Source organism: Catharus ustulatus, chromosome 2, assembly GCF_009819885.2.
Source record: "Catharus ustulatus isolate bCatUst1 chromosome 2, bCatUst1.pri.v2, whole genome shotgun sequence".
Classification (NCBI taxonomy): domain Eukaryota; kingdom Metazoa; phylum Chordata; class Aves; order Passeriformes; family Turdidae; genus Catharus; species Catharus ustulatus.
Window position 1 is genome coordinate 82,421,860 of NC_046222.1, and position 13,508 is coordinate 82,435,367.

General features: G+C 39.2%; 1 protein-coding gene across 1 annotated transcript in view; it reads right to left on the reverse strand.

The window, feature by feature from the left end:
• The window catches only part of ABCC4 (ATP binding cassette subfamily C member 4), a 143,840-nt gene that overhangs the window by 14,555 nt on the left and 115,777 nt on the right, over positions 1-13,508 (reverse strand). Inside the window, exons 28-29 of the mRNA XM_033052429.1 lie at positions 13,126-13,298; positions 6,857-6,962 (exon numbers count right to left, since the gene is read on the reverse strand). Coding sequence (XP_032908320.1) covers positions 6,857-6,962; positions 13,126-13,298 — 279 coding nt within the window. The remainder of the gene's footprint in view (positions 1-6,856; positions 6,963-13,125; positions 13,299-13,508) is intronic.

Sequence of the window (13,508 nt, forward strand, 5' to 3'; positions counted from 1 at the left end):
TTTCAGCTGACAAGACTCAGTCTGATAGAAGACCATGGTACATAGCTCGGTATCTTATGCAAAACCAGGCCTAAAAAGCAATATAGAATCTTCTCTTAATGGTAAAGATGAATATATTACTCCGCTTTGAAAGCAATGTCTTCATTGCTGGTATTTGTGGAATTCAATAAATTCCAAGAAACAAAATGGAAGGATCTTGTTTTCTCTTCTAGTTTGGTAAACATCAATCCAGTTTCAGAAGATCTGGGAACAGTGGAAACTGCCTTTGTTCAGAATCAAAACTAAACCGACCATTTCTGAAAAACCATTTGCTAAATGCTCAGCTCTTGCAGAAACTCTGCAAGTCTTGAGTTAACAAAAGAAAGGAGAAACCTAATCGTTTCCAGGCTCTCTGCTCTCCATGCAGATCCCCTTCTATGAGTATCCTTCATGCTCTTGTCTTCACATTTCCTTACTCAAGAGACTTCAGTCCCAGAACTCAGTGGGGATCTTTCTTAGGTTGAATAAAAACAAGAATGAATTTAGTTCTAATATTCCTTAGTCCATGTTTTCAAGACAGATGCTGAGTCAAAAAAAGGACTTTCATTAGTGTTTGTTCCTTTTGAATAATGAAGGCAGGTGCATCAGTATGAATTTAACAATTTTACTGAGGATTACTGGATTCAGACCCACAAGGTACTTTAAGGTTTTTATGAAGAATTAGATGCTTAGTTGCAAAAATTCGGCATCCATTCTAGTTACTATAATCCATTAAGCTCCTTTTACATTCTTTAACAGAACAGACTTCAATAGCACAAGCATAATATCCAGTAATACTCCAGATACTGGGCTAATAAAAGGTCAAATCCCCTTCCACCCTTCTATTACAGAATGAAAAGAAATACCCATTTTATACCCATCCAGTTGTCCTGCTTTAGAATTTTGAAGGAAGTCATAATTAATTATTATTTTCAAAAATTTTCATATTCTATCATCCGAGGCTCCAGAAATATTTATGGTCTCATCAACTGACCTCTCTTAGACATCCTGAGCACTTAAGGGCCAGTGTCTGACAGCGGGCAGCTCTCCACCCAAAGAGGAAACTCTTTGACACAGACACACTGAAGATCAGAGTCACCACCAATGGTGAGACACAGATTTCACAAAGAACTTCTACAATCAGGATTGCACATTTTGTTCTTGTATTTACATAATAGTCCCTAAACAGAATGTTGAGATTCACTGTAGAACACATAAGTGGAAAAGAAAGCCACCTAAAGAAGAGTTAACACACCATAGCTTTTCTGATTTCAACTCAGTATTTCTAGCTGAAGTGTACCACCACTGCTTCCTGCATTCTCCATCGGAAGTTAGACCACCGCAGTTAAAGCTCACAAGAAGGTATCAGTAGGACAGATGGGGTTTCCCCACTGCTACAAGAGCTCTGCCTCTCACTGGGCTGCAGATTCAGACTCCCTTCTATTATTTTCTGATGACTCTTGCACTTCTGGCAATGCAATTCTTCAAAAGGGAGGGCTTAACCTGACTGCCTTGGGTACATAGAGAACATGATGTTCTGGCAATGGTATTGCATCCAGAACTCTTCAGACAGAGCACAGACTTCAGCACTTCCTGGAAGAATGCTGTCATCTCCACGGTAAGGGAGGGTAGTATGGCCATCACCATCATGTTCACTTAGATGTCTATCACCACTGTCCCATCTCCATCTGGATGGGTAAAGGATATTAATGCGCAATACTGGGTCAGATATCAGAACTCCAGAGAGAGACAAGCGCTCAGACCTCGTCTGCTGCATGGCATTTTCTGTCTAGCTGTAGATGACGCCCTTTTCACCACACACCACGCTGCCCGGATCTCTCTCTCTTTGATTCCAAGATGTTTATACTTACTCTCGGTGGACTGATTGCTCTGCTGATGTTAGACACCTACAGTGCAGGAAACAGAGTTCCTGATTTATGAGGCCCAGATGTTCCACCGTGGCAAACACAACATCAGAAAAATGAGAATAACCGAATGAGGGAGGCATACCGGAAAGACGTGGGAAGTAGGGAGGCTTATCAGAAAGACGTGGGAAGTAATTTTCTATTGACCAAAAAAAACAACTCAGGTCTGGCTGTGAAGTGCATTGTATTGTTACCCTGAATACTAGTCATTTCAGAATGTAACCACAACAGGTTTTCCCATAAATAAATCAAATCTCTTCCCATGATTCTCTCATCAAAAACTTCCTATTTGAATGACAGTTTTTAATTACTAGATCAAGTTCTGCTTCATAAAGAGTTTCCATTTCAAAGAAGTATTGCACTGATATGAAAACTCTCTGGAGAAACATCCTTGCCATTGAAAAATGCACAAGTTTTGACTCAGTGGCTTCCCTCTGGAGAGGCCATGGCATACTATATACAGCAAACAACTCCATCAGGTTCTTGCCAGATGCATACACTTTATTTGCTACTGAACCACTATGTCCCTGGGTGAGCCTCAATTTCTGTACACTTCTGTTTTCCCCTCTGTAAAAAGAGAGTTTCTAAAAAGCATTTCTCTACCTGAAGAAGGAAGCAGAGAGGAGAAAGAGGAATGGGTGACAGGGATTTTATAAGATCCCCCTAGAAGCTTTGGGAGTGGTGCCCATTGGCTGCCAAAAGATGCAGATGTAGTTTACATAAAAGGCCTTTGCCCTCTACAGTGAGGACAGAACAGGGAAGCAGCTGTTGAGGTGGTGGAGAAGCTACAGGGAATGAGGGATCAGTGAAGCAAGCCTCAGCTGAACTTCTGCCAGGATTTGCCATGACAAAAGAGGTAACTGCAGTTTTCATCCTACCCTCCCCTTCTGGCAGAAAGCAGAGTGCCTGCCTGTGCCAAAGAGCTAAAATGGGTACTGCTAGCACCTGATGGGAAGAGTTACAACTTGGCTTCCCAAAGTAATGAAGGAAAAGGAACGAAAAAGTGTCCTATTAGATGCTGGAGCAGCACAGAAGGAAGAAAAAAAAAAAAGAGCTTGAAAACCGCTGGATTATAATTTTATGGTAGTATTATTTGATGGGCTGACTTAACAAGTCTTTCCAACTTTGGTTCCAAAGATTGTATGGATACTTCCCTATCTCACCCAGGTGTTTGAAGTTTAATTAATTAATGTTTATAAAGAGCGTTACAATTTCCAGATGAAAGGTCCTATGCAAGTGCAATGTAGTATTACTCATTGAGGCGACTGGGTTAGAGAGTATCACGTTACACAATACAGCTCTTCCCTCAATGATTTTAAGCGTTTGAAGTTCTGATAAAATGTGTTTATCACTAAGACAGATATAATGGAAATACTCTTAAGGCGTGACCTGGATTATGAAAGCAGAGGTATGGTTTTGGGAATGGAACAAACGAGAATTAAAACAACTCCTGAGGCCAGATTTGTCTACAGTTGTATAAAATATATTCTGTTCTTCCTTTTTTCCCTCCTTGAGTAGGCTTTTCTTCTCTTCTAAAATAGAACCGGTTATTACGACGGGTGTGAGCAGACATGCAACAGTTCACGTTCAGTTCCTATTTCCATACTCATTCAACTTGACATTTTCTCATGACTTTCTCAAAATTATTTTCTATTTTTTTTTATTAACGTTTGGATTAACCCTAAAGCTGAACAGTTTCTTTTTGGAAAATTCTGCTTAAACCAGTAATTAAATGGAATTTAATCCAAAACTCATGGACAACGCCAAGCTGGAAACTGCAGCCCAACACACTCAAGACATGATAACCAGTTTTGACTCCCCAGTACAAGAAAAAGCAAGGTAAATTTGAGCAAGCTTGAAATGGGGCTACCAGGGTGGTCAGTGAACTGGAGCACCTATGAAGAGAGGCTGATGGAACAGGGCGTGTTCACCCTGGAGAATTGATGGCTTCAGGGGACTTCACAGCAACCTTCCCATATCGACAAATAAGTTACTGAGAAGACAGAAAGTTCTTTAGTGAGATACACAGTGGGAAAACAAGAAACAATTGCCATAAAAGGAAGAAAGGCTTTCACTGGATGTAAGGAGAAAAAAGATTTCAATCTTTTAATTACTGCAGATAATTAAGCATTGGAGCAGGTAGCCCAGAGACTGTGGAATTTCCATTTCTCAAAGTTTTTAAGACTCAAATGGAAAAAGTCCTGAGCAACCTGATGTGAAATTAGTGCTTTGAAAAGGAGGTTCCTTTCAATCTGACTCAATGGGAAGAAAGGAAAACTCTAGGTGATGTCCACTTGTTCAGGAATGGGCTTGAACATTAGTGGTTGATTTAAGAGAGTTGAACAAGTTTGCTCAAAAATTGTTTGAAAAATAACATTCTCATTACTTGTCAAAAGACAGTGGTTAATATTTTGACTGCCAGGTTCTATCTTTGTTCATCTTCCTCCACTTTTTAAAAATCTTGTCATGATAGCATGCAACAGAGATTTGAGTTGGCTTATAAATAAAGCATTATTGCACCTAGAGTTCTCAATTAAAGGAAAAACAAAACCAGGATTTTTAATAATACCAGGTAAATAAATAACATTGCACTTTCTTTGTGTACTTCTGACTCTTGAAAAAGAAACTGCATCAAGTTAAATTTGTGAATTACTAAAACATATCATTGACTAACCAAATTATAGAACACACGAAAAACCTTCTTTAGCTAAGTCTTCTCAATTTTTGTGATATTGAAGTAAATAATTAATTTTCCATGAATGTTTATTTTATTAATAGCCGTTATTAATTAATAGTAAGTCTTCCAGAGGAATATTCTTATTCTTGGCATTTTTGACATGTTTTTCTTCCAAAATTCTGCTTTATTTCCTCTAGGAGTTACGTACCCAAATAAACCAAGTAATTTCGGTGTAACAGAAGCACACCTGCAATAACTCTGATCATTCTAAATATGAGATGGTAATTCTGATTTACCCCTAAACAGGATCAATAACTGAGTAAGGATGTCAAGAAAACAGGATTGTTACAAGGTTACATGTCAGTTTCCTCCTTGTTCTTATCAGGCTTCTCACCTTCCTCTCTCCCCTAGTTTACAGGAATCTGTAAGATCAAAATGGTGCAATGCAAAAAGATGAAAAATATTTAAAAGTTACTACTGACTGCAGACTCAGAGACACATCTTCTTGCAAATCTCTTTCTTAATACTCTAAAGAGGTCAAAAGTATTAAAGCCTTTTAGAAAATTAGGAAACTAGAAATCTTAAGAGTGACTAAATTGAAACAACATTAGGGTAAGAATAATGTACAGACACTTAAAATGTAATAGAGTAGCTATGCACTTGGCAATTATCCGTAGTTTGGGGAAAAGGGTGATTTTTATGCTTTGCTCCAGCAATTTTTGGCAAAAAAAGTAAATTAAACATTTAGTTTTCGTTGCAACTTCATGACATTAAAGGTAAAACAAGGAAAACATCTTCATGGAGAGAGCACTCTATGTCTAACATGTTAATGGTACTTAATGAACCAAAACCCACAGAAATCCCTTTGGACAGCTAACAAACACACACAGCTATTAATTAGGTCACAGTTGTTTCCTCACAAATCTTTTGTTCATTTCAGTTGTAGAAAACACCAACATATCCATTAGACCTGTGGGGAGGTATTCACTAGAGAAGAAAATATTTATTTATTATACATTAAATGCTTGCAATTACATGACTACTTATGGCAGTTCTGCTGGTTTCTCTCCTTGTAAGTAAACTATAATCACTGAGCTCACAACCTATTCTACTCCTCAGAACACCACTCACCTCAGCAGATGGAATTGTTTAATTTTGTGTACTTCAGGTAACCATTGTAACTCAATCAAAGATTTTAAAATGTTTTGAGCATCCAGTAAAAAAAACAAAACAACCCATGGAAAGAATTATCATGTTTCACTTCCATAAGACAAAAGTTGAGAGGTATTTTTTAAGGTTACCAAGAAAAGGTGAAGGTTAATTTCTGCTTGAAGCCCAGATAAATTTAAGTTCCACTTATGAACACAGTTTGCCCTCTGTGCCAGTTATTTCATTAAGTAGCTGTGAAGATGCTTGCAAAGGGCTCAGGTTCTTATTAGAGAAAACTGTAAAACTGCAGGCTGCACATCATGCAGGAAACAAACCAGGTTTGTTTGCTCTCAGGATTTCCTGAGAGCCCAGGGAACACCACTGCCTTTATGAAAACGGTCAGCAAGTATTTCCTAATTTCTGTGCATGTGCAATGCACCATGGGGCAGACAAGGTGGCAGATAGGGTATAACAGTCTTCTACTGGAGCAAAGATGGCAGAGGCTGCTGCACTGATAGTGCTTCATCTTCTCTGTGTCAGCCTTGCTTTGGAAAGCTGGCCAGGTTCACTACCTCACCAGTCTAGTCCTACTTCTCCTATCACTACCTTTGCTCCAGGGCAGCTGCTGCCTCCTTACCTCCAAGTCTCCTGCTCCAGAACCTCCACCACTTTCTCCTCACACATCCCACACCAGCTATTGTCACTGCCTCCCTCAGCCCACCGAGACTGCATCAATACAACTGACAGAACCCAGCTGACTCTGTCCAGAACCTCACAGGTGTGACTTCACAGGCTCCCTGTACTGGCAGAGCTTATTTGCTCAGGTCTCCTGGTGCATCTCACCTGCAGTGGGTTCATGCCTTGCAGGATGGAGAGCACAAGGCCAGAGAAAGCAAGAATTCCTTCCAGGTCATTACATCTACAGTTTTACGAGTTTGAGTTACAATAGCTAGGATAATGAGGTTAACTTGGACAAGCCTAACATATGAACTTACACTCCTACCCACTTTTGGATCAAAATCAAGACAAATCAGTAACATTATACTTCAGGAAATTAAAAAGAAAGTGAAGCAGTTAACTGTCTTACCATAATCCTGTCACTGTCAATAATGGTGTTCAAGCGGTGTGCAATGGTCAGCACTGTGCAGTGAGCGAAGGTTTTACGGATCGTCTTTTGAATGAACTCATCTGTTCTGAAACACAGCAAGAGCAATGCAGACAAAAATAAGATGTTTGCATGGATAACTGAATGGCAGGCAGGTTTTATGGCTTCATCAAACAGGACTGGATAGAAGGAAATATGCTTAGAAAGTTATTACAGCGCTTCTTCCTCTTGTTATACCAGATGACTTGGAGGTGCATAGTGAAACATACTCCAAAATCTACCCTTCCATATCTGATGAGGAAAGGATTTCTTCCTTTAAGTAGAGCAATAGGCTTCATTTCAGGAGACTAATTTCTCAGACTTCGATTACAGAAAAGGGAAATTCAGACAGTTCTACTGATTTCTACACCAAAAAGCATTGCTATTCTCTTTCAAGATTTAGTTTGTGCAAGCAGTGAAGAAAAGTTGGCGAAAGTTCCTTCATCGCAAATCATCTGAAGAACAAACACAAGACAGCCTAGAACTAAGGTTCTTGATTTCAAATGCAGAAGATGAATCAGAGCTCAAGAACTTGAATAGTGAAAAAACCCAAAACTTGGCATACTCTATAAATCAAAAGCACTAACTGGAACACACAACCCAAAGAAAGAGATAGAAGATTTAAAGAGTGAGCCTACTGCATGAATTAACCACCTAAGAAAAGGACAGTAGAAGGAAATATAAGACTTGTAAAGAATGAAAACTAAGCTAGAGCACAGACTCTGAAGTACAGGGCTGAAGTGAAAACCATCACAAATAAAGTTGAGAGCTGTGAAAAGGAAATAAAATTATACTGATAAGCAGTTAAGACACTAGAATGTTCTTTACCCATATAAACGAGCATTAAAGCAAAAATCAGGCAATACAAACTGGAGTTTATTGAAGTAACTAACTGCACAAGAGAAGCATTGACACCATCTAACTTAGAGGACACCAGTCAGGCTTGTATGTGGAGATCTCCACAGTCCTCTACAGTCAGTGAGAGGGAAGAGGCATGGCTGGAAGGTGCATCTGAGAACCTGGATTAGGCAGCCATCCGGTGATGAATGCCCTCTAGAGGCACCTGACAGCCCACACTGTACAGGTAGCCTTGGCTCCTACCAGCCAGGCCTTGTGAGTGCTCACATATTGCCCACCAGCCTTCAAAAAAGCCCCAAAAGATAAATGGCAACTATGGAGAAAAAGGAACAGAAACCAAAATCCTCATCCAAGACAGAAGGATGACACAAATAACTCAAAATATACTGGCATTAGTTAAACCAAGGAAGCTCCAGTCTAGAAGTCAGGCACTTGAAGGCATGGGCCTCATTTCCAGGATTTCTATTAAAACATGAATTTGTATTTTGTATATATGATGACTGGAGAATAATAAAACGATGCAGATTAGGTTAAAAAAAAGACAAAGGAGATGTCTGAATAAACTAGAATATTTAGGCAGACACGGCTGCAATCAGTTGCTTGCAAAGCCTTAATTCTCAATTTTTAAAAAGTAATGGGAAAATAAAATAAAATGCATAAAAGATTCATAAAACATATCTTCCTCTGATTAAGTAGTATTTTTTTAAACAGAAGTAGTACTCCACACTGAATCTGTCTGCACATGATGAATATCTGGTATCACTTCATGAATTACACAAAGAGAATTGTTCTGATGTCATCATGCCAGGAGACACCAGCAATAAAAAGTGGACAGACAACTTTGGAAGAAGAGGATGACTTAGAGGAATGAAGTAACTATTAAGTTTCCACAGTAGAAAGTACAAGCTCATGCTATGAAGGACAGGACCAGCAGAGCTTCTGTTACAAGTTGAAGCAATCAGCATGACAAAAGAGAAGACAGATCCTTGCTGATGACAGGAAGAATCATCACAGAGAAGGAAGACAAAGAGTTAAGTAAGAATTCCATGCTTTCTAGCTGTTACCTTCATCTGGGGACAGAAACATTTAAGTTCTGTCATGAGCTTAAGAGAACTGAGTTCTGAACCACAGTCTGAGAGGCTTGATCCTTCTGCTCCTACTTCCTAAAAGAAGCTCAAAAACAAAGTGGGAAGCAGGTGCTCCTCAACTCCTTTTGAACAAATGCCAGTAAGCAATCAGGAAAAGAGACAGGAGAAGTCAGGACAGGGCCAAGCTCTTTAGTTCTGTTATCTCCTTAAGAAAAGGAAGTTGTTCATCATGTTCCACAACACAGCGATACCAGTCCTTTCACCCCAGTGTTAATGCATGCATATTTGTTTGCTCTCTTCTCAGCCTCAATAACCTGACTACTCTTACCTTCAAAGGAAAAAAAAGCAGGGACACCCAAGAAAACACTCACTACGGGAGAGCCTTAGAGATAGCAGGATGTGTTCTCTGCAGTGGTTGAAATAGCAAAACAGAAACAAAATATTCAATATTCAATACTCCCTAGAATTGTGTAAAGAAAACCTTTTTCCTTCCTAACAGTCAAGCTCAAAGTGACGTTTACTGCAAAGCTACTGTAGAACACGAGAATCATAGCTGGCTCAGGAACTTAGATAACAACTTTATAAAGGGCTTAAAATTAATTGTAACTCAAATTATTCCTACTGTTTTCAGAGAATGACTCAGCCTTGAACATCATTGTCCTCTGCATTCATTTATTCTATCTTCTTTTATTACATGTCTTCTTTATAGCACTACCACTTCCTACATTTACAAGGAAAAAACCTCTCATTCTTAGAGAGATACTATCAAACTATTATCTTAAACAGGTATTTCTTGAACACAAGATTATCACTAACAAGAAACTGCTGTCCATATTGTGGGCGTGACAGATGTTTTAAAATGAGACTACAGAGTAATCAGGAACAGACTTAATAGCTCCATCTTCAACTATCACAGTACGAGATCTCATGCAGACGTGTCCGCTGACTGACACTTGCCTAGATCCTCTCCAGGGTTCGTGGCAGTTCTTGGAGCATGGTTTTTGGGACAGTAGACAAAAGCACCATCAGTAACCTCCAGGAGAATCTCAGGAGGAAGCTAGGGAAAGCAAGAAAATCTAAAAAGACCAAGAAAAGCATTTGTATACAGAATTACATGCTGACAGAGTGTAGAGACTTAATCACATACCAGTTAAAGCTAGAAAAGTACCAAAGGAAGCATTATTTCTGTCCCCTCTTCAGGGCATAAATGGACTCTTAGTGGTGTCTACCCACACTGAGCAAGTGTCTAGGCAAGTGCCAAGTGATTTCATCACCCACTTCAGTGATCAAACCCCATCATCTTTCAGGCTCATTAGGAACCAAAGATGCAACCTGAATACCAAAACCAGGTCTGCTGGATGACAAAAACTCAAACCTAATCTGATTATAAAAATGGGAACCACACTACTCCCTGCTGCAAGGAACAATACAATAAGAAAGTACAAAATGGTGGTATAGCTGTCCCACAGGCACCACAGGTTGAGGATCTAACACCAAGTTTCCCAGCAACCAAGATCTGGTGTAACCTGAATTAGTTGACTGTAAAAAGAAAACTATCTAAAGAGGAAGAATAAATACTGATCTGAATGAGAAGCAACCAAGCACTGAAAGAAAAACTGGGTAAGTCATTATCTTCTGTCTAATGTTCTCCTGGGATTGTCCCAAAAACATATCTCACACTACACAATTCCTGAGAGGCTTAGATAATTTCTCCCAAAGAGAAAGAGTTACAGATAGCAGTTAGATGTAATAAAAGGTTACACCTTAGATGTAATAAAAGATTACACCTTACAAGGTTAAGATGGTTAATCAACTGAATTATGTGCAATGGCTGTTTTTACCAGACTCAATGAACAACCAGTGTAAGAAGGTGGCAGTGGTTTGCTCGCCAAAAGTTTTGTCCTCTATAAGAAAAAATAAGATTTAACACACACTACTGTAGTCAGTGAGCAGAAAGCTTAGTAAATTAAGATAAAGTCAGTATTTTTAAAAAGTCTCAGTTACTGATGATTTTGTTTCTATTATCACCAAAGCAACGACGTGTAGATTTTCAGCTCTTCTGCTCCAGATTTCACACAGCTTTCCAGAACAGTTCAACTGCTTTACAACCAGACTCTATTCTCCAGGGTGAGAATGGAGCAAAACGATAAAATCAAATTAAATCTGTCAGTCATCACATAAATCATGCAGGTAGTCCGACTTAGGGCAACCTTCTTTATGGCAAGCTCCTCCTCCCCCACCACAAAAACACTCACACCTCTGCCACATGCAGAGCAGGTGGCATCTATGAGGAGCAAGGGGAGAAGTAAGGGTACACGTGGGAGACAGAACATATGGGAAGGAAGGAGGAGGATGAACTTCAAATTCCTTCCCTTCATTCCCAGTAGCAGATAAGAATGGCCTAGCTGAGCTGAAATGTGGTGGGGAGTCCCCTCAGTCCCCTGGGGAAGGTACAGTGCCCACCTCTCACCCTGCATCCACTGTCTCACATCACTGCATCCTTCCTTCTCTTCCTGCCACCCCTAACCCCTGCTCTCTCACTCCAGGCAGAAGCGACATGGTGGCAGCAGCAGTTGAGGCTGCTGAGGGAAAGAGATCAAAAGCCAAAAAAACAAACAAAAGAAAAGAAAAGGCAGCAGCTCGCCATGGTCTCCCATCTCAGGTGCTCGATACGATGTGTGCTTGCCGCCAGGTGAGAGACAAGGGTGCCAGGTATGGGGGTTGTGCAGCAGAAGAGGAGGTTTTCCCTACATGCCAAAAATGCCTCCCTAACTGCTCAGTTAAGCAACCCACACCTGATGATCATCCTATCAGATCACACAGCTAAAAAATACTTGGCTCTAGTTATACCAACACATTAAGGAAAAGGTAATAATAACTGTAATGCAAACTGAATTCAAAGAAGAAGTTCCAAGTTATTATTTGTATTGTTATGCCTAGAGTTGATACAAACAAACATTTACCTTATTGTAATATATATTGCAGCACACGTTAATCAAGATCAATTAAATGGATAGTGTAAGTTGAGAACACACATGTGAGATGCCAAAACAGAGAGGATGAGTAAGATGGAATTAAATTTCCACACCTATGATTAATCACAGTTAATCTATGAGAGCTCAGCCAAAAATAAACTAAGAGTAAAAAAAGAAAAAAAAATAAAAAAAGAGAACCTCTGAGAAGGGAATGCACTTCTCTAAAGGTTTTAGAAATACACTGTCAGCTGAACTGTAAAGCTACCCCAGTGGCACCACTTCTCCCCCAAGAAGATGTTAGAAAAATGAGTCACGCCCAGATGACATACAAAATCCTTAATGCATCTGTCTGAGGAACTTGCTGTGTTATTGTCCTCTTTGGACTTTGAGTTCTCCCTCAAGCCATAGTTTGTTGGAACTATATATTCAGCTCAGACTAATTGATGCAGTACGTTTGCAGTATTGTTTCCAAAATATTTCCACCAGCGCTTCAAATGTTTCAAAAATTAACAGTGGGGGTACTAAGCTATTGGAACAATTTAACAGGGGTTGTCATTGATTTTTTTTTGCTATTGAGGTTGGATGTTCTTCTAGAAGTACACTCTAGTTCAAACAGAAATGAATTCAGGAAAGTTCTGCTGACCTGAGTTATACAAGACAGAATAATGAATAAGTGAGTCCATCTTGTAGATTTAAACATCTCAAAATCTGTTTTGCAATTCCTGTGGTGTTTAGGACAGCTTATTTTGTGCCCCTACTTTACCTCTAACTCACCACACCAGCATCTCAGCTATGTGAAAGGACAGCATCTCATAACCAGATGTATTTGGTTTTGCTTATAGCCATTTTTCACCCTTCTAGTTTCAGGGGGTTTTGGGAATGAGATGAATTAAATCTTTTGTATTTACTTATTTCCAAAAAATTTCTTCCAGAAGTCAACAGAACTCAACTTGTTTCATGGCTATTCTGATGTTACAGAGATGCATTTTCAAGAACATTCTTGTCTTCTAATCTACGGCTGCAGGAAAAATAAACTTTGAATATTAATTTCCCTACTCTGTGGAATGCACTGAAATTAGGGATCTTTTGAGTGCTTAGTTTATATCATCTGCTTCATAGCCAAAGCTCAATCACCCCATTTTGAATAGACAAAAATGATGGTATCATCAAAAACATAAAACAGCAATACAAACTAAATGAAATATAAAGCATTTAAATTAATCTCTACAGCAGAGATGAACATATTATAAGAGAAACCAGCTCATTTTAATATGACAGATTTTGTTTTTACCTTGGGTCCACATTTGCTGTTGCTTCATCAATGATAAGAATACGATTTTTTTTTAGAACTGCTCTGGCAAGACACACCAGCTGTCTCTGACCAACACTAAAATTAGATCCAGATTCTGCCAGCTGTGTCTCCATTTTGTTGGGTAGATCTTCCACAACCTCCTTCAGTTGCACCTGTTGACATGTCAACATACAGTAGGATGAGTAACTCTCTTTTAAAACAACTATTGTGTGTCTGATGACACAACAATAAGTATGCAAGGTTTGCCTTTTATATTGACACAAAATGAGTAAGTGCCAAGTTGGATTACAGAGTGTGTCAGTTATTAGAATTCTAAAAACATTAAAGCACATTGTTAAGAATCTATTAATGTTCATTAAAAC